Source organism: Culex quinquefasciatus, chromosome 3 (genome assembly GCF_015732765.1).
Source record: "Culex quinquefasciatus strain JHB chromosome 3, VPISU_Cqui_1.0_pri_paternal, whole genome shotgun sequence".
NCBI lineage: Eukaryota > Metazoa > Arthropoda > Insecta > Diptera > Culicidae > Culex > Culex quinquefasciatus.
In genome coordinates this window covers 6,834,564-6,860,021 of record NC_051863.1, presented here as the reverse complement: position 1 = coordinate 6,860,021, position 25,458 = coordinate 6,834,564, and the positions used below count along the sequence as shown (strand labels likewise).

The window sequence follows — 25,458 nt, the reverse complement described above, 5'->3', positions numbered from 1 at the left end:
AGTTTCATATTAAGAAAAAAAATCAATAATTTTTAGAAGAAAATTTTCTTTATTAGCAACTTCTTAGAAATTGATGTTTTTGCACTCAACGAAAAAGATTGAATTTATTTATTTCCTAATAATATTTTCCATTGTAATTTTAAAGAAATTCTATCGCAATCAATATTTTTTTATCAAAATTGCTATCCGCGCGAAATCCGCGCCTGGGCAAAATTAGCCAGCAAATCCGCGCCAGATCCGCGCGATTCGCGCCATCCGCGCCATCCGTGCGATCCGCGCCGTCCGTAACAACCCTGCTTATCACAAACAACTGATGAAAATACACTTTTTTTCTGAAAAACGCAATTTTCACCGAAAAAACTTTTGAATCGATCAAGGTGAAGCCGTTGATCATTTTCGAAGAAAATTGATCATCACTATAAAATATTCTGTATTAAATTCAATTTAACGAATTTCTGCACCAAAATGAATCAGCATGTGCCGGTTGTTGCCTTCTTGAAGCCACTGAAGGAATTTTTTATCTAAAGCAATTGTATTTCAAAATTTATATAATTTTGTGGTACAATCATTGACGTCCTAGTTAGCAATCATTGATTAATGACGATTTCCCTAACTTAACAAGGAATGGGATAATCGTTACCAAAAGGAATCAACATGTGTAGGGCACTATTCTAAACAACTTGTTGAAGGAATTTTGTCAAAATATTGAAAGCGACGCAAAATTTATATCCTTGAACGAAAAATCATGACAATGATGGAAGTCTTCACGTTAATGTCGCTCATACAGAAAACCCATTGGCTAATGCTGAAAACTTGTGTTTTTGCTTTAAAGACTTAATCCATCCCTTGGAAGAAAGAGCGTCATCGTCGTCATTTCTCTTACCTCATCACGTGCCAAGCAGCAAGGTAAACCACTTGCACGCCAAAGCTAAAGCCACTAAAATCAATGGTCAGAAGAGTGGAATGAACATTCCAAACCCATCATTGCTGACCGATCAAAATAAAACCAAAACGATGATGGATGACGAACCAACGAACGAGCGATTAGTACTGCAGTTTTCTCTCTCTGGTCTGGCAACCACACACAGCCGGGACCCGCTTCAGCCAACTCAGCAACATACCTTGATTATGTTTGTGGTCGATGATAACAACCATCATTGGCCAAACATACAATTTATATACTCCAGCAACAACTTTGGTCTGGTTATATTTTTAAAGTGAGCCGAACAAGTGGAAAGAAGAAGGAGAAGAAAACGCAGCTTTCACTTTTACTTGAACCTATTTAAACTCTATTGCCAGTCAGCTAACCACACTAGCATGGTTGGTTCGTCGGGCTAAAGCTGAAGAATCAAAAAGGGAAGCATGTTTGTGTCTATATAGTCAACATTGGCACATGTTTTGCTGTTGCTGTTGTTGGCTCTGTGGGCACCCACCATATGTATAGGAAACATGTTCCTGGTTGTTTGGTTATGTTTTGTTCGTAATGTTGTTGTTTACACAATGTCACTGGGCTTGGAAATCATCTTTTTTTAAACCACAAATTTGAACCATTTTGTTAACAATTACAACAGTTACCAGAATCACGTGTAATTGGAGTCTTTCCAGAAAAAAAATTAGGTTCCAAGCTTGATTTACATTCGTTAAAAAATATGTTTTTTTTTTCATAAAAATATAAATTAGTGTTTTCATCAAAATCAATTCTGTGCATGATTGGGAAATTTTCCAAACTAACATTGATAAAAACATGTCACTTTGAGTGTATTTGTTAAATCTTATTTATCAATGTTTTCATATGTATTGAATTCATGCCCAAGTTTTGAAAAAGTTTTGGCGTCCAACACATAGAAAATCGCAAAAAGTAACTTTTTCGAAACTTTTTTCTTTTGTAAAATTGCGATAGCTCGTGATGGTTACAAGCAAACCCCTTATGTTTGTGTATTTAAAAAATTGTAACTGCTCTACAAATTAGTGTTATTTTTAAGAGTGTAACAAAATTTTACAAATTTGTCAAAGTTAGAAAAATCACGAAATTTTTAAATGAAATTTTTGTTCTAAATGACCCTTCTGGGTTAATGCACATTCGAAAAAAACATTGAAGAAACATTAAATTTCCCTTAAAATGACATGTTCCAAATGGCAGAGTTTTTAAAACTTTTTTAGTGTTTTTTTTTTCGATGAAAAATACGTTTTTTTTTAAATTTTGAATACGCCATCAAATCGGGCGTCAAATTTTACGTAACTTCCTTTGACAGCAAATTTCCATCTCATCACCGTTTTAGAGTGCAAATTATTGGAATGTTCAAAAATGGAAGGGGTCGACAAAGTATACCTCTTCGGACAAAGTTTCACGCAAATCGAGGAGGGGTCGGGGCGACTTCTGTGTGAATTGGCGGAGAATTACCCGTTTAGTTAAACAATTAAAAACATTTAGGGAGCATCCACAAACCACGTGAGCAACTCTCTACGAAATCGGCCGATTTCGACCATTTTTATTTTTAGTATTTTTTGATTTGGCTCAAACTTTTTGGGGGCCTTCCCTAAGACCAAATAAGCTATTTTGTGTCATTGGTTCACCCATACAATTCTCCATACAATTTTGGCTGCTAACCATACAAAAATGGTATGTAAATATTCAAACAGCTGTAACTTTTGAGTGAATTTTCTGATCAATTTGGTGTCTTCGGCAAAGTTGTAGGTATTGTTGAGGACTATTGAGAAAAAATAGGTACACGGAAAAAAATTGCAGTTTTTTTATCAACTTTTTTTTTCACAAAAACTCAATTTCCCAAAATACATATTTTTGATTTTCGAGATTCTTTGATATGTTTTAGGAGACAAAAAACCGCAACTTTTGAGCCATAGAGAAACATGGTCAAAAAATCTGCCGCCGAGTTATGAATTTTTGAAAAAAAATATTGATTTTTGGAAAAAATCGAAATTTCATGCAAAAACAAATTTGACGTTATTTTTTAATGCAAAATTGAATTTGCAATTGAAAACCACTTTAAAGATTTTTTGATAAAGAGATCCGTTTTCAAAATATAGCCACCGAAAGTTTGATTTTAGCGAAATATTTGCAGTTTTTCGATTTTTAAAAATAGTGACCATGAGTGACCATTTCTAGAAATATTTTTTTTTGAAAAGTTCATAAAATTTGCTATTAAATTGTCTAAGAGACATAAAAGATAGGATCTCTGGTTGCTGAGATACAGCCGCTTTAAGAAAAAGAAACACGAAAATTGAAGTTTTCTATTCTCATCAAAACAACCCACCATTTTCTAATGTCGATATCTCAGCAACTAATGGTCCGATTTTCAATGTTAAAACATGAAACATTCGTTTCTCTAAAACATATCAAAAAATCTCGAAAATCAAAAAAAAATTGGGAAATTCAGTTTTTGTGAAAAAGAAGTTGATTGAAAAATCTGCATTTTTTCCGTGTACCTATTTTTTCTCAATAGACCTCAACAATACCTACAACTTTGCCGAAGACACCAAATTGATCAGAAAATTCACTCAAAAGTTACAGCTGTTTGAATATTGTCTACGCTCCATACAAAAAAGATTTTATTTGGATGGTGGATGGTCCCTTTCCAAAGTATCGTAAAACGGGGTGACTTTGATAACCGGGTTGACTTTGATAGGTTTGAGATTTTTCCGTAAAATGAAGAGTAAAAATTAAATACGTACGGAATGGTTTGGAATCATACTGGCCGTGGTAGATATGTACTCAAAGTTCTTCAAGAAGAACTTTTGAAATTTGAAAAATTGAAAAGTTTAAAAAGTTAGTTAACTTTTAATAAGAAAATGTATATGAAAGGCATTATTCAAAACTTCTCAAAGTGTCATGATTTTCTCAATGAACATGATTTTGAGTCGGAAAATGGAGTGCATTTTCGGATTTGTTGGACAATTTTCCACTAAGAGAAGGTAAAATAATTTTGTAAATATTAAAAAATATATATTTTTGAAACATAATTCAAAAAAAACTCCAAATTTATAGGCAATTTCAGTTGAACAAATTTCATGTAAAATGTGAAAACTTGTGATTCTATAAAAAATACTAGATTTAACAAATTTCAGGAAAAATTTCGACTTTTTAGTAATTTTACCTAAAATTTTATGAATTTTGCTAACTTAGTTAACTAAATATAAACATCGATTTTTTTTTTCTTAAAAACTATGTCAGCAACCTAAGTGATGGTACATTTAACGTAAAAATAAATTTTGAACACCTTTAATCTGATTTTAACATGAAAAACTATGACTATCAAAGTCACCCCGGAATTTAGAATGTTTCTCATTTTAAACTCCGGGGTGACTTTGATAGTCATAGTTTTTCATGTTAAAATCAGATTAAAGGTGTTCAAACTTTATTTTAAAGTAACTATTTTCCTAAAGATCATAGAAAAAACTTTTTTACAGAAATAGTGCATGGACTTTGTGTGGCTTACCCTAGTTCATGTTTTAAAAATAATAATCTTGAGAAAAACTTTTCTAGTTGGGAAATATTCCAAAAATAAATTGAAATCCTATCAAAGTCACCCCGGTTTACGGTACCTAAGTATTGACGAAAATTTATTTTTTTCCGAAAACAAAGTTTTTGCGGTGCTGTGCGTTGGAATTCAGTACATAAATTCGACATAAACTTTGAAAAATATTTGCAACGGCCTCAATGAGTTATTTGAACATTTCATTATCAAGCTCAGCATGGTTTCACACCATTCCGTATTTAATTTGTATTTTTCATTGTGCAATAAAAAACTAACTGAATCCACCTATGTGGTTGATGCCTTCCTCACTGTTTACCAAAAATGGGTAATATGAGTGGTTTGGACACATATTTCAGCTATTTTTTGGATCCAGAAAAATAAGTACACAGATACAACTTAAGTGATCATAACTCGAGACAGGGTTGCCAGATCTTCAATGTTGTGGACTCGTTGGAAAGGTCTCTCGAATACCTAATCAACTATGGGTCGGGTGGTGGATCCGGACATCGTTTGCATACATTTAATTGAGATCCGGCTTCAAAAAAGTACATAAATATCACTTAAGTGGTCATAACTTGAGAAAGGGTTGCCAGATCTTCAATGTTGTGGACTCATTGGAAAGGTCTCTTGATTACCTAACCAACGATGGGTCGGATGATGGATCCGGACATCGTTTACATGCATATAAATGAGATCCGGATAAATGTGAAAACACATTTTTATACATAACTTTTGAACTAGTTATCGAAACATCAAACAATTCAATAGCGATGTATGGGACCCTATACTAAGTCGATTGCAACTGGTTTGGTCAAAATTTGTTCAGCCAGTGCTGAGAAAACTCAGTGAGAATTTTGGTCACATACGTACATACACACACACAGACATTTGTTCAGTTTTCGATTCTGAGTCGATATGTATACATGAAGGAGGGTCTTCGAGCTTTTAATAAAAAGTTCATTTTCAGAGCAGGATTATAGCCTTACCTCAGTGAGGAAGGCAAAATCTTGAATCAATGTCACCCCGGCTATATCAATCTCACCTACTTTTCCTCTTATACTCAAATGACGGAACCGCCTACTTTTCATTGCCAAAAATAACATTACTGAAAAGTACATTCAGTCAGCAGTTTCAGCACTTGTATCGAAAAGTAATACTTTTCGGCACTGTTTTTGAGTTTGGCAGAAATCTAGACGTCAAAAAAAAAAATTCAGGTGGAGAAACTAACGTTTCACTGAGAAAATTGAGATTCTTTCAAAATACAGATCCTTCTCAAAATAAAGATTTTGAAACATTTTCTTTTTCCGTTGGAAACTTCTTAACACGAACGACTATTTAATTATTAGGGTTGCCATATCAGCACTTTAACGTTTCATTACAGCTCCAAAATTGTTTTTCCGACTACAAATTTATCACCAAATGTAACATCTTTAGTAAGCACACTGATTTAAAACATCTTCTGAGCTAATACTTGTAAATTAAAGCAGTAGTAAGCAAAGACTAAAAAAAATCACGAAGTTTTTTGTTCACCTTGATTAAATTCTAACGACGCACACCGGGCGGCTCAGTTGCACTAACCAAAACGTCAATTTTCTTACCAGGTCTGCCTCGGTCTCCTGTGCACAATTGACCACAAAATTAAAGTCATCTTCCAGCAAAATCTTCTTCTTAACTACTCACTACAGCAACAAGTTTCACAATTGCTTCAGTTTAGCAAGGGCAGCATCCAAACTTAAAAAAAATGACTTTGACACTTCGAACGTAATCGCAGCATGCCAAAATTAGATGCCGCCAAACAAAAGAATGTTGGAGAGTGAGAGAGCGGGCGCCGGGGTTGTTAGGTGAAATGCGAATGATGACAACAAAATTGCAGCCGTGTGAGAGATTTGAAACCTGCCAAATTTAGGACCAGCGAGCGGTTGAAGATAGAACTGATGGCACGGAATTAGAGGCAAAATATTTTTTTGAAGTGCTTTTTAAACAACTTAAACACAACTTTATCATAAAAATGAAAATGGAGATAAATTCTTAAAGAGTTGCCGTTTTCACCGATGCTGTTCGTTTTCGGCTGATTACTTTTTAACTTACTTTTTATTACTTTTTAAGGGTGCACAGCAACCAAGGAGTTGTCTTCTAATTCCAATTTGCAAAAATCTGATTGTAAAAATAGTTAGTAATGTCGATGGTTCCCATAGTTTTGAAGATACTAAAATATCTGATACTAAATAATCTATAAGGTTGATGTGCATGTCGCCAAAAAATATAGCTTTATATACCTAGTTTTGAAATTGCTCTAAAATCTGCATTCTGCACTTATTCATTGATCTATTGGCCAACTTAAGATCCGTTCATCACTCAAAACAAGCAAAGGCCTGGATGAGTCATAAGATTGCACGTTCCAGTAGTCGTCGCCCGTTCTACTAATCACCGTATATCGTGTGAACTGAAACTGGTTAGCAGGAAGCCTGTCTTGAAAGGCTCCCCTTACGCCAAACACGTCATAATCTATACGCCAATCTACTAAAGTCTAATTGCGCACACATCCATCTGTAATGAAACCAGTAGTGGATGATGATAGTGTTTCGACTGTTACAGCATCCACAGAATGTGTTGTCTTGTCTTAGTTGTGATTTGCCAGTGGCCTCGAAATTCAGCTGATTTTAAAGCATCTCCCCGGTGAAGCTGCTAATTTGCACTGTTCAAAACTCGCATCTTTATGATTAGCCTCAGTTAGCAGCAGTCGGTTGGTTTTGTGGGAAATGTACAATGTTCTGACGATGACGACGAGGGCCTTCACCTCGACCAGCCTTCCATTTATCTGCGGCGGGCTCTGTGGCCCACATTTTGTGCTGGCGTGCTCCACAGAAGAGAGACGATGCACCTTGGGGCAGATAATGGCAAGATGCATCAACAACACTGGTTGAAACTAAGGTAGTTCGGAAGTAGTATTTTAGAAGGGCTCAAAGTAAAAAAAAGAAGATAATTTCTAATTTAAACATCTTTGATTCCATCAAGGTAAATAATTAGCTTAGTTGAAAAATGTCCATTTTAAAAAGCACATACATTGTAGCTTTCCTAATACTGGAAAAGGCAACATGCATTGCACAGTGTGAAGGCAGAGATAAAAGTGAATTCGTTTGTCGGCTAATTAAGCATACGCTGCTCTGACGGAAGGATGATGGTTTGTACTATATACCGATACATAGCGTTCAACTGCATTGGCACCTCTAAGTGGCTGAGACTGAAGTGATCTTCAATATGCGCACGCAATCGCGCGAATATGCTTTTGGCGAAACGAACATTTCAGTGGTTCTGGAGAACCATTGAAAAGTGTAAAGAGACTCAGAAGCAAAAAAAAAAAAAGTTGGGATGCTGGTTTTTTTATTTGGTTAAACGAGAATTTATATTCCATAACTCTGGCGTGAATTTAACTAGATATTCTTATCAATAGCATACCATTTTTTTTATTTTTTTTTTGCTTTTAACATAAAATTCGAGTTCAAAATTTGAATGTCTATGAAATTATCAAATGCATTTTTCAATATTTCATCACCGCCATTTTGGCCGTAATCCTGGATTTAAAAATTCTGAATCCCGATATTTTTATTTGAAAAAATCATGTCTCAGAATCCTGGCAATGAATATTCACAATTTTTTAATACGTTACATAAAACATCCTGAAAAACCATAGAAAAAATGTTCAGCTGTGAGCACTTTGTTCCCGAGTCTTAGAATCAGCAAACAAATGTTCATTTGATCTGTACATGTATTCAGCATTATTTCAAAATGTCTAAGTATTTTCAATAAAAAAATGTTTTAAGAAAATCACAATTTCTGGACCACCAAAACCGAAAAACCAAAAATGGGCCTAATAATTTTGACAAAGGAACTCCTATGCCCTCGCCATCCCTTGAAATTACTGAATAAAACAAGAGAAAACTGGACACGAAAAATAATTAAATAAACAAGCCGGATGGACCTTAATCTAAAAAACTAAAAAAAAATATCATGATTTGGTTTACGTGACTTTGCCAATGTACAGTATTCCAGACTAGAGGTGGGCAAAAAAGAGCGAGCCGTTCAAAGAGCCGGTTCATAAAAAAGAGCGAACGAACCATGGCTCACAAAAAAAGAGAGCACAGAGGAAAAAAGTTAACAGAATATTCGCTCTGGATAAAATATCAGCATTAGTTCAATTTTGACAGAAATATATGCAATTTTAAAATGAATAGTAATTTCTTCAAAATCCTAGATTTAAGGTTGGATGTCATTCAATTATTCGAACGTTTAGGTTCGAGAAGAAACCTTGACATAGAGGCCGCAAAAGTTCCAAAAGGCATCTTCTCGTTTTTAGCCTATTTTTTTTTTCAAATAATTTATATAATTCCAATGTGAAATAGCTTAACAAATCACACTATTCTTAAAAATTACCTTTTCATCCATATTTTGAAAAAGAGCGAAAGAGCCCGTTCAAAAGAGCGGTTCTTTTTAATGAGTGGCTCCTAACAAAGAGCGGTTTTGCCCACCTCTAGTCCAGACCGTAAATTCAATTGGAAATGTTACTTTCCGAAAAATTGTGCAGTTTTTTGAGAAACCAACCAACTTTAAGGAATATTTTTGTGATTTCGATTTGTAGAATTTTTGACATGCCAATCCAAACAACTTTGTCGAATACATCACAATTTTATCTCGTAATCTACGCATTCCACACTAAAACTCCGATGATTTGATTAGAATGTCCAGTGGTTTACGGATGGCCCCTAAACAAAGGACAAGGATTAGCTTTTGACTTGGTGATCAATTCCATTTACGTCCGAACAATAAAAGTTGCCCAAAATGATATCTTAAACTTGAGAAACATAAAAAATGGCAGTAGAGGGTTGCAAATTCGATGTTATATTTTTTATATAAATTATGTGAATTGTTCGTTACTTGATAAGCCCTCCCGCCCAGTTGTTGGGATTTACAATAACTATTAAATATGAGTAAGATTGAATTAAATTATTGAGCCAAAGTCCTAATACAACTAAGTGACGTAAGCGACAATGTACAAATCAAGAGTTTTTTTTTAAATAGGTCCTATAAACATATGATACACAATAGCTCATAGGACCTTTTCAAAAAAAAAAAAAAAAACTCTTTAAATGCTAATATCTGAATTTGGCGTTTACGTCTATTGGTCGTATTAGAGCAGTAAAGTAAACAAATATTGAGAGAAAGCTTGTTTCTTTCGATTTATGGTTTTTCGTGGTGATTATTGCAAGCGATCGTAATTTCTTGATCCACGATCCACGAAATATTACGATCGTAATTTGTCAATGGTAAGTTGTAAATTGTCGATAGAAGATTGAGGTCATTCGATCGTAATTTCTCGATCTACCATCGATAAATTACGACTTATAATCGAGAAAATCTTGATATGTGTTTGAAAACTGTTTTCAAAAAATCAAAAACTCTAAAAAATAAAAAATAAAAAAAGAATCAAAAAAATAATTTTATCGATTTAAAAATTCAATGATTAAAAAAACTTTTATTCAAAGAATTTTATACATTTAAATTTTAATGCTCACAAATTTTAAAAATTTCAAAATTCAAAATTTCAGAAATATAAAATAAAAAAAAAATAAAAATTCAGAGATTCAGAAATTAGGAAATTTTAAAATTCAAAAATTCAAAAGCACAAAAATCCTAAAAATATAAAAACTAAAAATTGAAAAATTCTTATGATTTTTTTGGTAATTTTTTAAGGAATAAAAAAATTATAATTTTAAAATGTTCAAAAATAACAAAAACTCTAAATCATTTGAAAATTTAATGTTTTTTAAATCAAAAAAATACAGAAATCTATCTTTAAGCTTTTTTATTGCTGAATGGCCACGTCCCAAAAACTAAACATGTAAAAACAAGGAAATAAGTGAGGGATCTGAAAATTCGAACAAAAAAATGTTCACGTGGTTTATGGATGGCCTCTATTTAAGGCTTTGGATTGACACTGAGCAATTCTCTGAGATTTCGGTTATTCGATTTTTTATGTATTTTTTAATCCGGTTGAAACTGTTTTGGTGCCTTCGGTATGCCCAAAGAAGCCATTTTGCATCATTAGTTTGTCCATATAATTTTCCATACAAATTTGGCAGCTATCCATACAAAAATGTGAAAATTGAAAAATCTGTATCTTTTGAAGGAATTTTTTGATCGATTTGGTGTCTTGAGCAAAGTTGTAGGTATGGAATTAAAAATCACCAATTTTTTTTACCGTGTATCATCATTTTTCAGTGTAGTCCATACTGAAAAATGATGATACACGGTAAAAAAAATTGGTGATTTTTAATTTCGTTTTTTGTCACTAAAACTTGATTTGCAAAAAACACTATTTTTTATTTAGATGTAAAATAGAATTTGCAATCAAAAAGTACTTCAGTGAAATTTTGATAAAGTATATTCAATGTTTGGCCCTTTTAAAATGTTAGTCTTGATGAAAATACTTTTTCCGAAAAGATTGGAAAATTCCACGAATGTTTTATGTTTTAACATTGTAAATCGGACCATTAGTTGCTGAGATATCGACATTAGAAAATGGTGGATTGTTTGGGTGAGACTTAGAAAACATCAATTTTCTTGTTTTTAACCCTTTGCATGGCAATATCTCAGCAACTAAGGTCGTATCAACAAAGTCCGAAGAAGCAAAATATAGAGAATTTTCTCAGCTTTTCAAACATATTTTTTTCAAAAGTGGGCAAACATGGGCACTACGTTAAAAAAAATCAATAACTGTGACTATTTTGAAAAAAGTTACATAAAAATGGCTATAACTTGAAAACGGTGCACTTTATCAAATTTCACTAAAGTACTTTCTGATTGCAAATTCCATTTTACATCGAAAAATGAAGTTGAAAAATTTTTACGACCAATATTTCAATTTTTTGAAAAAAATTGTATTGATTCAAAAAATCATAACTCGGTCAAAGATTGTTTGCCCATTCTGGAAATTTCTGAAAAGTTGGCATTTGATGTCCTCTAAAACATATCAGAAAAAAAATTAAAAATGGTGTTTTTTTTTGGAAATCAAGTGTTAGTGACAAAAAGTGAAATTAAAAATCATCAAAAAAAATTACCGTGTATCAATATTTTTCAGTGTAGTCCATATCCATACCTACAATTTTGCCCAAGACACCAAATCGATCAAAAAATTCCTTCAAAAGATACAGATTTTTGAATTTTCATACATAAAAAAATATAATTTAAAAATTCAAAAGCACAAAAATTCTAAAAAAATTCTAAAGATTCTTAGGTAATATTCCAAAGATTTAAAAAATAATTATTTTAATGTGTTCAAAAAAAAAAAAAAACTTTAAATCATTTAAAATTTTGCATTTTTTTGCTCAATAGCCACGTCCCAACAATAAAATTTAACAACAATTCTTTTTCAAAGAAAGTGGTGTAGGTAGGGAGGAACAAAAGTTTGCAAAGTATGTGTGTTTAAAATTCTCAAATTTTTACCGATATTTCTCTAATTTCCAGTACCATAAAATCTTTTACACAGCTTTGTTTAAAATTAGGAATTGGTTCACACAAATCCGCACTCTTACCTGTCCGTTGGCCGTCGCCAGGTTCGGCGGGAATTTGGCCGCCGCAAACTGGTTCGCCGCCAGGGCCCCGCCAAAGGGCGACGAGAACTGGGTAAAGTTCATTTTGGGGTACTGCAAAGAGAAAACAATGAGAAAGAGAGCCGTTACACACACAGAAAAAAAGTGAAACTTTGTGAAAATATTTTAATCATTTTACAACGAGAAATACGTGATCAATTGGATCGAACAATAAAACTGACAAAATGTAGGTCACACAATTTCGTGGATGACATTCAAATCCGGTTGGTATTTTTGGCTGAATTAACATTCGATCGTGAGTAGGATCTCCAAGCAAATTACCTCCAAATAGTTCTCATTGTCGTCCATTCTGTTGTTCTGCATGCACACTTTTTTTCTGCTTCCTTGTGTACCGTTGGCGAATCGTCCGTCCGTCGAGACTTAATTTGTCTATCCTTCGATGGGTATTAATTTCCAATTTTCGTCGACGACGTTGTCTTTGGCACGAGAGGAGCAACACTTCCTTCCTTTCCAGTCATAGTTTAGACGTAATGATGCTTTTAAGATTCTGACGATCTTCGATTCTGTGCACACAATTTGATCAATCGGAGGAAAAAAAAAACACAAACACGTGAATACTTGGTTGTCCCAAAAAAAACTATCAACCCATTTTCGGGTTTTTATTTTGGAATGATGAAGAGCTGACTACAACTCGGTGACACAGTTTAAACCACACACAGAAGCACTAAACAACCGAAAATCGAAATCAGAAAAATTAGTGATTCAACCCGGCAGCTGCATTCTTTCTCACTTCACACACTTTGTTTTCGGCTAATTTTTATTCCAATTTCGTCGGCGCTTCTCTTTTGTTTTGTGGCGAAAAAAAAAATAATATCTCGTTTTTTTATTTGCTTTTCACACTCTCACACACACGTAAACATTAAAATTTCACTTTTTAATTCAGGTTTACGACGCCCCGACGATGTCATTGTTGGATTGCTAATAACTGGACGTTCATTGAATTGTCTTTCCAGCTATTGACGACTTCTCAACGGTCAGGTACCATCACTTTTCTTCTTGGGGTAGAAATTTACATATTGGTAAACGTGTGGCTTTCCAAACGAGGGGGCAGTATTTGTGTTTTGTTTGTTTGTTTGTGTACATAACTGGTTGCAGCTCGTTTTGTGACATTTGTGGGATCAGTATGTATTCCACTTTTGATATGCTCAATTGAGATCAAGTTAATTATAATAAGTGCCTTTCATGAATATTTGCTACCTAAAACATTTTTCTGGTTTCAGCCTTTAAAAAAAGAATTCGTTTCAAATTTGGATTCACCTTTGTTTTAAAAAAACACAAGATTTTTTTTTAAATTGCATCCCATCATTTCAAAATTTTAGTTTCTCTTGTATTTTGAGGTACATTGAACGTTCTTTCGTTTTGATATACTTTTTTATTAGCTGTCAAAATGGAACCATTTCCTTAAGATACAGTTTCATTTAAACCTTTACGGATCCTCAAGGATCGGGACACACTTTGAAGTAGAACAAACTAGTTACAGGAACAGCACCTAATTCCATCGTGATGAGTTTTGAGATGATGAAAATTCACCAGAAACTAATAAAAATTCATCAGTTCCTGGTGTAATATTACCCTTTTTTTGGACACAAAAACTATCATCATTCCCTGATGAATATTGCCATCATTTTTTATCTGTGTAGTAAAAAAATAAACAAATCAATCCTCATAAACACAAAAAGCCAAGTAACAAATTGTTTTTTTTGTTTTTTTTTTAGCTTTTAAAAGGTCAAATCTTTTATTTTCATGCACAGTTCAGACTCGATTATCCGAAGCCTCAATTATCCTAAGTTTCGATTATCCGATGTAACTTCGGATAATTAATTATTTTTTAATGCAGTTTTTCAATATTTCATCACCGCCATTTTGGACGCCATCTTGGATTTAAAAAATCTAAATAACTTTAGGGTAGTTTAGGGGTCAACAATCCAAAATAAGACAACAAAAAATATTTTGTCTGATTAGATAATCCGAAGTGAAATTTTTCCTGGACTTTCGAATAATCGAGTCTGGACTGTATTTCAAAATGCCTCCAAGGCCATTTTGATGATATCATAAGTGAGCTGGGGGTAAGACGGCCACCCCACTGTGTACTAATGAATATTACTAAAATGTTTAGCAATACTGTTCCTCGTGCTAAATAATGCTTATGGAGTCACCTTTGAGCAACTCTCCACCAAAACCGGAAGTGGATTTTATTTGTATTTTTTTATTTGGCTCAAACTTTGTGGGGGCTTTCCCATTTTAAAAAAGCTAAACATTCTATATTACGCCCTTTTGAAATGTTAGTCTTGATTCACAAAAATTCAAAATATTGTTTTGAAAAGATCGGAAAATTTCACGAATGTTTGATGTTTTAACATAAGAAATCGAACCATTTGTTACTGAGATATCGACATTAGAAAATGGTGGGTTGTTTGAGTGAGACTTGGAAAATTTCAATTTTCATGTTTCATTTTTAATTTAAGTAGCTGTATATCAGCAACCAGAGGTCCAATCTTAGATGTCTCTTGGGCAATTTCATAGCAAATTTTTAGATTTTTTCAAAAAATATTTTTAGAAATGGTTACTCATGGTCACTATTTTTAAAAATCGAAAAACTGCAAATATTTCGTTAAAATCAAACTTTCAATGGATATATCTTGAAAACGGAGCCCTTTATCAAAAAATCTGTAAAGTACTTTTCGATTGCAAATGCAATTTAACATAAAAAATAGGTCAAATTGTTTGCCTTCCTTACTGAGGTAAGGCTATAATCCTGCTCTAAAAATGAACTTTTTATTAAAAGCTCGAAGACCCACCTTCATGTATACTATCGACTCAGAATCGAAAACTGAACAAATGTCTGTGTGTGTGTATGTGTGTGTAAAATTCTCACTGAGTTTTCTCAGCACTGGCTAAACCGATTTCGACCAAACTAGTTGCAATCGACTTGGTGTAGGGTCCCATACATCGTTATTGAATTGTTTGGAGTTTCGATAACTAATTCAAAAGTTATGTATAAAAATGTGTTTTCACATATATCCAGATCTCACCTAAATGCATGTAAACTATGTCCGGATCCATCATCCGACCCTTCGTTGGTTAGGTAATCAAAAGACCTTTCCAACGAGTCCACAACATTGATAACACAGCGTAACAAAAAAATTTTTTTTGTTATTAGCAGGACGATTCAAAAAACTCCCCGAGGGATCGGCTTCCTGAACACAATGCAACCTGGCCCATGTCTTAATTGTTACCCTAGCTCGAGATATTCAATGCAGAAGTTTTGCATATGAATCACCCCCGTCGAAAAAATATTTTTATTTTGTTTTCACTGTAACTTAAGTTTTATAAGGTCTTTTAGATGCTTCTGGTGTCATTGGACGGTAAATTGTTATTAAAACCCAAAATATGGTCCCGTTGGTCGGTTCCCGTGACCGGTTCCGGTGGAAATCCGGATTATTGGCCAAAATTGTACGAAATCTTCAAAATTTTGAAATTTGTTGCTCTTTATGCGAAAAAAAACATACTATTGCTTCAAACAATCAATACAAACTCAAAAAATGGTTTGTCCAAGCATATCTTAAGGTGTTTTTTTTTCGAAAATGTGGCCATTGAGAACCGGTTCTGGCCTATCCGGATCCGGAAACTAGAAAACATTTAAGCAGTTTTTTTTTTCAAATTTCCTATGTGTCAGACAATTTAGAAAATCAAATGTGGTGTTGAAGCATTTTTTGCTACTCTATATTTTCAGAATCTCAAAATATGGCCAAGGGGCCAATGGGAACCTGTTCTGACTGTCCCGGATCCGGGAAACAGTGGTCACATGACATTTTTATTGAATTTATTAAAAAGTTGTTTTAGTTACCAGAATTTCAAAATTCCTTGAAAAAAAATCTGTTTTTATTTATAGCCAGAATCAGAAATGTGGCCATCGGGAATCTATTCTAAATGTTCCGGATCATGGAACCAGTGGACACTTGACAGTTTTATTTAAAATAAAAAAAATAAGTTTATTTTTTTTTAATTAATCTAAATTTTATCAAAATCAGATTCAGAGATGTAGCCAAATGGCTAACCGGACCATGTTTATATATTCCGGATCAGGGAACCAGTGGACAAAATTCAAGATTCCTGGAAAACAAATCAGATCAGAAATTTGGTCAAGTGGCCAACCGGAACCTGTTTTAAATGTTGTTAAAATAATGTCAAATATTTTAGTTAAGAAATTTTCAGGATTCCTTAAATAAATCTGAATTTATTTAAAACCAGATTTATAAATTTGGCAAATGGGAACCTGTTCTAAATTATCCGGTTAAGGAAACCAGATGACACTTGACATTTTAATTGAATTTATTTTAAAAAAAATACTGGATTTATAAGATTCCTGTTTTAAAATCAGAATTTATTTATGATTTCTTTGACATTATAATTAAATTTGTTTTAAAACATAGTTACTGGATTTATAAGATTCCTGTAAAACATATGAATTTATTTAATATCAGATTCCGAAATGTTGTCAAATGGCTAATGAGAACCTGTTCTAAATAATTTGGATCAGGAAACCAGTTGACATTTTAATTAAATTTATTTAAAAATACATATTCACCGGATTTATAAAATTCCTTGCAAAATTCTGAAATAATTAAAAATTATTTTAACAATTTAATTTCATTTATTTTAAAAACATAGTAACTGGATTAACAAGATTCTTAGAAAAATCTGAATTTATTTAAAATCATTTTGAAATTTTAATTAAATTTATTTCTAAAAATAGTTACTGGACTTAACAGATTCCTGGAAAAAATCAGAATTTATTTAAAATCAGAATCTGTCGTGTGGCCAAATGGCCAATTGGAACCTGTTCTAAATAATCCGGATAAGGAAACCAGTAGACACTTGACATTTTAATTAAATTTATTTAAAAAAGTTACTGGAATAATGAGATTCGTGTTAAAAAAACAGATTTTATTTAAAATTATTTTGAAATTTCTATAACATTTATCTAAAATAATAGTAGCTGTACTTGACAGATTCCTAGAAAAAAATCTGAATTTATTTAAAATCAGAATCAGAGATGTGGCCGAATTGCTAATTGGAACCTGTTCTAAATAATCCGGATCATTAAACCAGTTGACACTTGACATTTTAATTAAATTTATTTAAAAAAAATTACTGAATTTATAAGATTCCTGTTAAAAAATCAGAATTTATTTGAAATTGTTTTGACTTTTTTGTTAAATTTATTTAAAAACATAGTTACTTGATTTATAAGAGTTCCTGAAAATTCTGACTTTACTTAAAATTATTTTGACAAACTAATCAAATTTATTTTAAAAAACATAGTTACTGGATTTATAAGATTCTTCGAAAAATCTGAATTTATTTAAAAACATTTTGAAAATTTAATAATTTTTTTTTTTAGAATATTCACTGAACTTAACAAATTCCTGAAAAAAATCTGAATTTATTTAAAATCAGAATCAGAATTTAATTAAATTTATTTAAAATCAGAATCAGAAATAAGTCAAATGGCTAATGGGAACCTGTTCTAAATAATCCGGATCAGGAAACCAGTGGACACTTGACATTTTAATTAAATTTATTTAAAAAAGTTACTGGAATAATAAGATTCCTGTTAAAATAAAACAGATTTTACTTAAAATTATTTTGAAATTTTAATTGAATTTATTTAAATAAAAAGTAACTGGACTTTACAGATTCCTGGAGAAAAACTGAATTTATTTAAAATCAGAATAAGAAATATGACCAAATGGCCAATTGGAACTTTTTCTAAATAATCCGGATCATGAAACCAGTTGACACTTGAAATTTTTATTAAATTTATTTAAAAAAATACTGGATTTATAAGATTCCTGTTAAAAAACAGAATTTATTTAAAATTATTTTGAAATTTCAGTTAAATTTATTTAAAGACATAGTAACTGGATTTATAAGAGTCCCTGAAAAATTCTGACTTCACTTAAAATTATTTTAACAAATTCATCAAATTTATTTTAAAAAAATGGTTTCTGAATTTATAAGATTCATCGAAATATCTGAATTTATTTAAAATCATTTTGAAATTTTAATTAAATTTATTTAAAAAATAGATACTGTACTTAACAGATTCCTGGAAAAAATCAGAATTTATTTAAAATCAGAATCTGATGTGTGGCCAAATGGCCAATTGGAACCTGTTCTAAATAATCTGGATCATGAAACCAATTGACACTTGAAATTTTTATTAAATTTATTTAAAAAAAATACTGGATTTATAAGATTCCTGTTAAAAAAAGAGAATTTATTTTAAATTATTTTGACATTTTAGTTAAATTTATTTAAAGACATAGTAACTGGATTTTTAAGAGTCCCTGAAAAATTCTGACTTTACTTAAAATTATTTTGACAAATTAATCAAATTTATTTAAAAAAAACATAGTTACTGGATTTATAAGATTCTTCGAAATATCTGAATTTATTTAAAATCATTTTGAAATTTTAAATAAATTTATTTTTAAAAATAGTAACTGGACTTAACAGATTCCTGGAAAAAACTGAATTTATTTAAAATCAGAATCTGATGTGTGGCCAGATGGCCAATTGGAACCTGTTCTAAATAATCCGGATCATGAACCCGGTTGACACTTGACATTTTAATTAAATTTATTAAAAAAAATACTGGATTTATAAGAATCCTGTTAAAAATTCAGAATTTATTCAAAATTATTTTGACATTTAAGTTAAATTTATTTAAAAACATAGGGGTAATTCTCTACCAACTCACACGAAATCGGGAAAAGTTGCCCCGACCCCTCTTCGATTTGCGTGAAACTTTGTCCTAAGGGGTAACTTTTGTCCCTGATCACGAATTCGAGGTCCGTTTTTTGATATCTCGTGACGGAGGGGCGGTACGACCCCTTCCATTTTTGAACATGCGAAAAAAGAGGTGTTTTTCAATAATTTGCAGCCTGAAACGGTGATGAGATAGAAATTTGGTGTCAAAGGGACTTTTATGTAAAATTAGACGCCCGATTTGATGGCGTACTCAGAATTCCGAAAAAACGTATTTTTCATCGAAAAAAACACTAAAAAAGTTTTAAAAATTCTCCCATTTTCCGTTACTCGACTGTAAAAAATTTTGGAACATGTCATTTTATGGGAAATTTAATGTACTTTTCGAATCTACATTGTCCCAGAAGGGTCATTTTTTCATTTAGAACAAAATTTTTCATTTTAAAATTTCGTGTTTTTTCTAACTTTGCAGGGTTATTTTTTAGAGTGTAACAATGTTCTACAAAGTTGTAGAGCAGACAATTACAAAAATTTTGATATATAGACATAAGGGGTTTGCTTATAAACATCACAAGTTATCGCGATTTTACGAAAAAAAGTTTTGAAAAAGTTACTTTTTGCGTTTCTCTTTGTTTCGTCGTCCGTGTCTGTCGCGGGTGACCATGAACGGCCATGATCGATGACGACCAACTTTTTTAAAACTTTTTTTCGTAAAATCGTGATAACTTGTGATGTTTATAAGCAAACCCCTTATGTATATATATCAAAAATTTTGTAATTGTCTGCTCTACAACTTTGTAGAACATTGTTACACTCTAAAAAATAATCCGGATCAGGAACCAGTGGACACTTGACATTTTAATTAAATTTATTTAAAAAAGTTACTGGAATAATAAGATTCCTGTTAAAATAAAACAGATTTTATTTAAAATTATTTTGAAATTTTAATTGATTTTTTTTAAATAAATAGTAACTGGACTTAACAGATGGCCAATTGGAACCTGTTCTAAATAATCTGGATCATGAAACCAATTGACACTTGAAATTTTTATTAAATTTATTTAAAAAAAATACTGGATTTATAAGATTCCTGTTAAAAAAAGAGAATTTATTTTAAATTATTTTGACATTTTAGTTAAATTTATTTAAAGACATAGTAACTGGATTTTTAAGAGTCCCTGAAAAATTCTGACTTTACTTAAAATTATTTTGACAAATTAATCAAATTTATTTAAAAAAACATGGATTGATAAGATTCTTCGAAAAATCAGAATTTATTTAAAATCATTTTGAAATTTTAATTAAATTTATTTAAAAAAATAGTTACTGGACTTAACAGATTCCTGGAAAAAATCAGAATTTATTTAAAATCAGAATCTGATGTGTGTCCAGATGGCCAATTGGAACCTGTTCTAAATAATCCGGATCATGAAACCTGTTGACACTTGATACTTTAATTATTTTATTTAAAAGAAAAAATTACTGGATTTATAAGATTCCTGTTAAAAAATCTAAATTTATTAAAAGTTATTTTGACATTTAATTAAATTTATTTAAAACATAGTTCCTGGATTTATAAGAGTCCCGGAGAAATTATTTTGACAAATTTATTAAATTTATTTCAAAAACATAGTTACTGGATTTATAAAAAAGCACAGCTCATTTCTAGGCGTCCGAAGGTTATATGTGGTGAGTCACTCAAAAACTCTTTTACGCAAATGGACCGACGCTTTACTTCCCCATCCGATAGAAGGCGTGATCAGGCAAATCTCGTCTCGAAAAATGCCACCGGGTCCGTCTGGGATTGAACCCAGGCCATACTGTGGTGAGAGGCAACTACGCTAACCACTGCCTCACCGGACCTGGCCCGGATTTATAAGATTCTTCGAAAAATCAGAATTTATTTAAAATCATTTTGAAATTTGAATTAAATTTATTTTAAAAAATAGTTACTGGACTTAACAGATTCCTGAAAAAATCGCAATTTATTCAAAATCAGAATCTCAAGTGTGGCCAAATGGCCAATGGGAACTTGTTGTAAATAATCCGGATCAGGAAACTGGTTGACACTTGACATTTTAATTAAATTTATTAAAAAAAAGTTACTGGATTTATGAGATTCTAATCTAATCTAATCTAATCAAATCAGACCCTAGCGCAGCCAATCTTTCGAAAGGATCCTGGAGAGTGCCTTAGGTTAGATGACGCCTAGCACCCTTCTTGTCATTTATTAACATTTGTAGTGCGCCATTGCATTAGAAATGCATTGAAACATCACAAGTGTTAAACCGGCCAGGCCTACTGCGTAAAGCCGTATCGCAGAGATGACTCGTAATTGGGTTGAGTTTGAGCACAGAGTGTTCGAACAACAACACAATTCTGAATCGACAGGGGAGGAAGAAGCGTGGGGACACACCATCATACGCTCCGAGATTTGGTTGTGTTCGTTGGGAGCACCATGCTAAGAAGGTTTGGTTCTCCGGGACCCTCTGGGATGGGACATTGTATTTCCACGAATGCCCTGGACACTATTTGCCGTGGTTATAGCGCCACAACTCGCTCTCTGTAACAGTATTCCTAATTCCAGTCCACGCTCACCAAGTCATCATGGCCTTGTGGTTAGCATTTTTGCTTACCAATCCAAAGGACGGAGGATCGAACTCCGCCTCGAGCGACTTTGATTTTTCGTTCATATTCATCATTTCAAATTTATGCGTTCTTAAACTTTCTCGTTGGGAGCAGATGGGAATCGAACCCAGAACCATTCGCTTACAAAGCGAACACCGTAACCATTCAGCCACAGCCGCTCCCCGCAGTTACTGGATTTATGAGATTCCTGTTAAAAAATCAGAATTTATTAAAAAATTATTTTATTCAAAAAAAAAAAAAATATTTGACTTAATAAATTTCTGCAAAAATTCAGAATTTTCTTTAAATCAGAATCAGAAATCTGGCCAAGTGGCCAACCGGAACCTGTTTTAAATGTTGTTAAAATGTTGTCGAATATATTAGTTAGGATAATTTCAAAACTCACTAAAATGAAACTGAATTTACTTAAAATCAGATACTTTCTGATTTTTATTTTAAATAAATCAAGATTTTCTGCAGAATTTTTGTAAGTAGTGTAGTTATTTTTAAAATAAATTTAATTGAAATTTCAAAATGATTTTAAAAAAAATTAGATTTTTACAGGAATCTTATAAATCCAGTAACTATGTTTTTAAAATAAATTAAATGAAAATGTAAAAATAAATTTAAATGAATTCTGATTTTTTAAACAGGAATCTTATAAATTCGATAGCTCTTTTTTTAAATAAACTTAATTAAGATGTCAAGTGTCATCTGGTTTCCTAATCCGGATTATTTAGAACAGGTTCCCATTGGCCACATTTATAAATCTGATTTTAATTAAATTCAGATGCATTTTAAGGAATCCTGAAAATTTCTTAATAAAATTATTTTACAATATTTTAACAACATTTAAAACAGGTTCCGGTAGGCCACTCGGCCAACTTTCTGATCTGATTTGTTTTCCAGGAATCTTGAATTTTGTCCACTGGTTCCCTGTCCGGAATATATAAACATGGTCCGGTAAGCCATTTGGCTACATCTCTGATTCTGATTTTGATGAAATTTAGATTAATTAAAAAAAATAAACTTATTTTTTTTATTTTAAATAAAACTGTCAAGTGTCCACTGGTTCCATGATCCGGAACATTTAGAATAGATTCCCGATGGCCACATTTCTGATTCTGGCTATAAATAAAATCAGATTTTTTTTCAAGGAATTTTGAAATTCTGGTTACTAAAACAACTTTTTAATAAATTCAATAAAAATGTCATGTGACCACTGTTTCCCGGATCCGGGACAGTCAGAACAGGTTCCCATTGGCCCCTTGGCCATATTTTGAGATTCTGAAAGTATAGAGTAGCAAAAAATGCTTCAACACCACATTTGATTTTCTAAATTGTCTGACACATAGGAATTTTGAAAAAAAAACTGCTTAAATGTTTTCTAGTTTCCGGATCCGGATAGGCCAGAACCGGTTCTCAATGGCCACATTTTTGATAAAACACCTTCGGATATGCTTGGCCAAACCATTTTCTGAGTTTGTATTGATAGTTTGAAGCAATAGTATGTTTATTTTTCGCATAAAGTGCAACAAATTTCAAAATTTTGAAGATTTCGCACAATTTTGGCCAATAATCCGGATTTCCACCGGAACCGGTTTCGGGAACCGACCAACGGGACCATATTTTGGGTTTTAATAACAATTTACCGTCCAATGACACCAGAAGCATCTAAAAGACCTTATAAAACTTAAGTTACAGTGAAAACAAAATAAAAATATTTTTTCGACGGGGGTGATTCATATGCAAAACTTCTGCATTGAATATCTCGAGCTAGGGTAACAATTAAGACATGGGCCAGGTTGCATTGTGTTCAGGAAGCCGATCCCTCGGGGAGTTTTTTGAATCGTCCTGCTAATAACAAAAAAAAAAATTTTGTTACGCTGTGTAATCTGGCAACCCTGTCTCGAGTTATGACCACTTAAGTTATATCTGTGTACTTATTTTTCTGGATCTAAAAAAAATAGCTGAAATATGTGTCCAAACCACTCATATTACCCATTGTTGGTAAAAAGTGAGGAAGGCATCAACCACATAGGTGGATTATGTTAATTTTTTTGTGTAAGATATAATTTTTTTCCTAGAACCACTTTTTTTTTTCAAAAAATCATAACTTGGCGGCAGATTTTTTGGCCATACTTTTCTATGGCTCAAAAGTGGCGGGGTTTTGTCCCCTAAAACATACCAAAAAATCTCGAAAATAAAAAAAAAAAACAATTTTGGGAAATTGAGTTTTGCCTTCCTCACTGAGGTAAGGCTATAATCCTGCTCTAAAAATGAACTTTTTATTAAAAGCTCGAAGACCCACCTTCATATATACATATCGACTCAGAATCGAAAACTGAACAAATGTCTGTGTGTGTGTATGTGTGTGTGTGTGTGTATGTATGTATGTGTTCAAAATTCTTGCCAAGTTTTCTCAGCACTGGCTGAACCGATTTTGATCGAACCAGTTGCATTCGACTTGGTTTAGGGTCCCATACATCGCTATTGAATTGTTTGAAGTTTCGATTAGTAGTTCAAAAGTTATGTATAAAAATGTGTTTTCAAATATATCCGGATCTCAATTATATGCAAGTAAAAGATGTCCGGACCCATCATCCAACCCATCGTTGGTTAGGTAATCAAGAGACCTTTCCAACGAGTCCACAACATCGAAGATCTGGAAACCCTGTCTCGAGTTATGACCACTTAAGTGATATTTATGCACTTTTTTGAAGCCGGATCTCACTTAAATGCATGTAAACGATGTCCAGATCCATCATCCAACCCATCGTTGGTTAGATAATCGAGAGACCTTTCCAACGAGTCCACAACATCGTAGATCTGGCAACCCTGTCTCGAGTTATGACCACTTAAGTGATATTTATGTAACTTTTTGAAGCCGGATCTCACTCGAGTTATGACAACTTAAGTTATATCTGTGTACTTATTTTTCTGGACCTAAAAAAATAGCTGAAATATGTGTCCAAACCACTCATATTACCCATTGTTGGTAAAAAGTGAGGAAGGCATCAACCACATAGGTGGATTAAGTTAGTTTTTTTTAAAAACGTTACTTAATCCACCCTTAGGTGGTTGGTGCCTTCCTCACATTCAGAGGGTAATGCTTTCCAAAATAGATACAAAAGGGCGGACATTTCAGTGTTCTATCAACTTGTGTGTGTGTGTGTGTGTGTGTGTGTGTGTGTGTGTGTGTGTGTGTGTGTGTGTACAACCAACCAAACGGGACCACGCGGTCGCTTCTTACAAATTGAGTTGTTTCCATGTATTTTTAGATCTACATTCTATACATGCAAATAACTCGCATAGGCATTTGGAAGGTGTTAGCTCTGCCGAGCTTCGGTGACCCATGTCTACGCTGGCTAGCCGAGCGCGAGGTACTTCAGCTTTGTCGACAAGCCCCGCCCTGAAGAACGTTTGGACCAATCGGATTCAAACGTTATTTAGAACTTCCGAACCCTTGTCAAATGGACAAGGACCCAGCGCGTATATAGTTGATGGTGGTAACAGTATTCTTAATTCCAGACATAGCTCACCAAGTCGCGATGGCCTAGTGGTTAGCATTTTTGCTTACCAATCCAAAGGACGGGGGATCGAACCCCGACTCGAGCGACTTTGATTTTTCGTTCATGTTCAGAGTTTCATAATTTATGTTTCCTATACTTTCTCGTTGGGAGCAGATGGGAATCGAACCCAGGACCATTCGCTTACAAAGCGAACACCGTAACCAGTCAGCCACGGCCGCTCCTTGATTTCAGTGTTCTATCAACTTGATTCATTATTCATACCATCAGATTGGGTAGTCTGATCTTCATAATTCAGGGCACTTATGTGCTTATAACTTTTGATAGGGTTGTCAGATCTTCAATCTTTTGAACTCGTTGGAAAGG

At 32.7% G+C, this 25,458-nt stretch overlaps 1 protein-coding gene across 2 annotated transcripts in view; it reads right to left on the bottom strand.

Moving 5' to 3' along the window:
* LOC6032206 (transcriptional regulator ovo) overlaps positions 1–25,458 on the bottom strand; it is a 56,051-nt gene that overhangs the window by 14,888 nt on the left and 15,705 nt on the right. Inside the window, exons 2-3 of one of the 2 annotated variants that reach the window (XM_038262965.1) lie at positions 12,422–12,663; positions 12,083–12,193 (exon numbers count right to left, since the gene is read on the bottom strand). In XM_038262965.1, the coding sequence (XP_038118893.1) occupies positions 12,083–12,193; positions 12,422–12,463 (153 nt within the window). In that variant the 5' untranslated portion in view covers positions 12,464–12,663. The remainder of the gene's footprint in view (positions 1–12,082; positions 12,194–12,421; positions 12,664–25,458) is intronic. The other variant, XM_038262966.1, reaches the window with a different exon arrangement.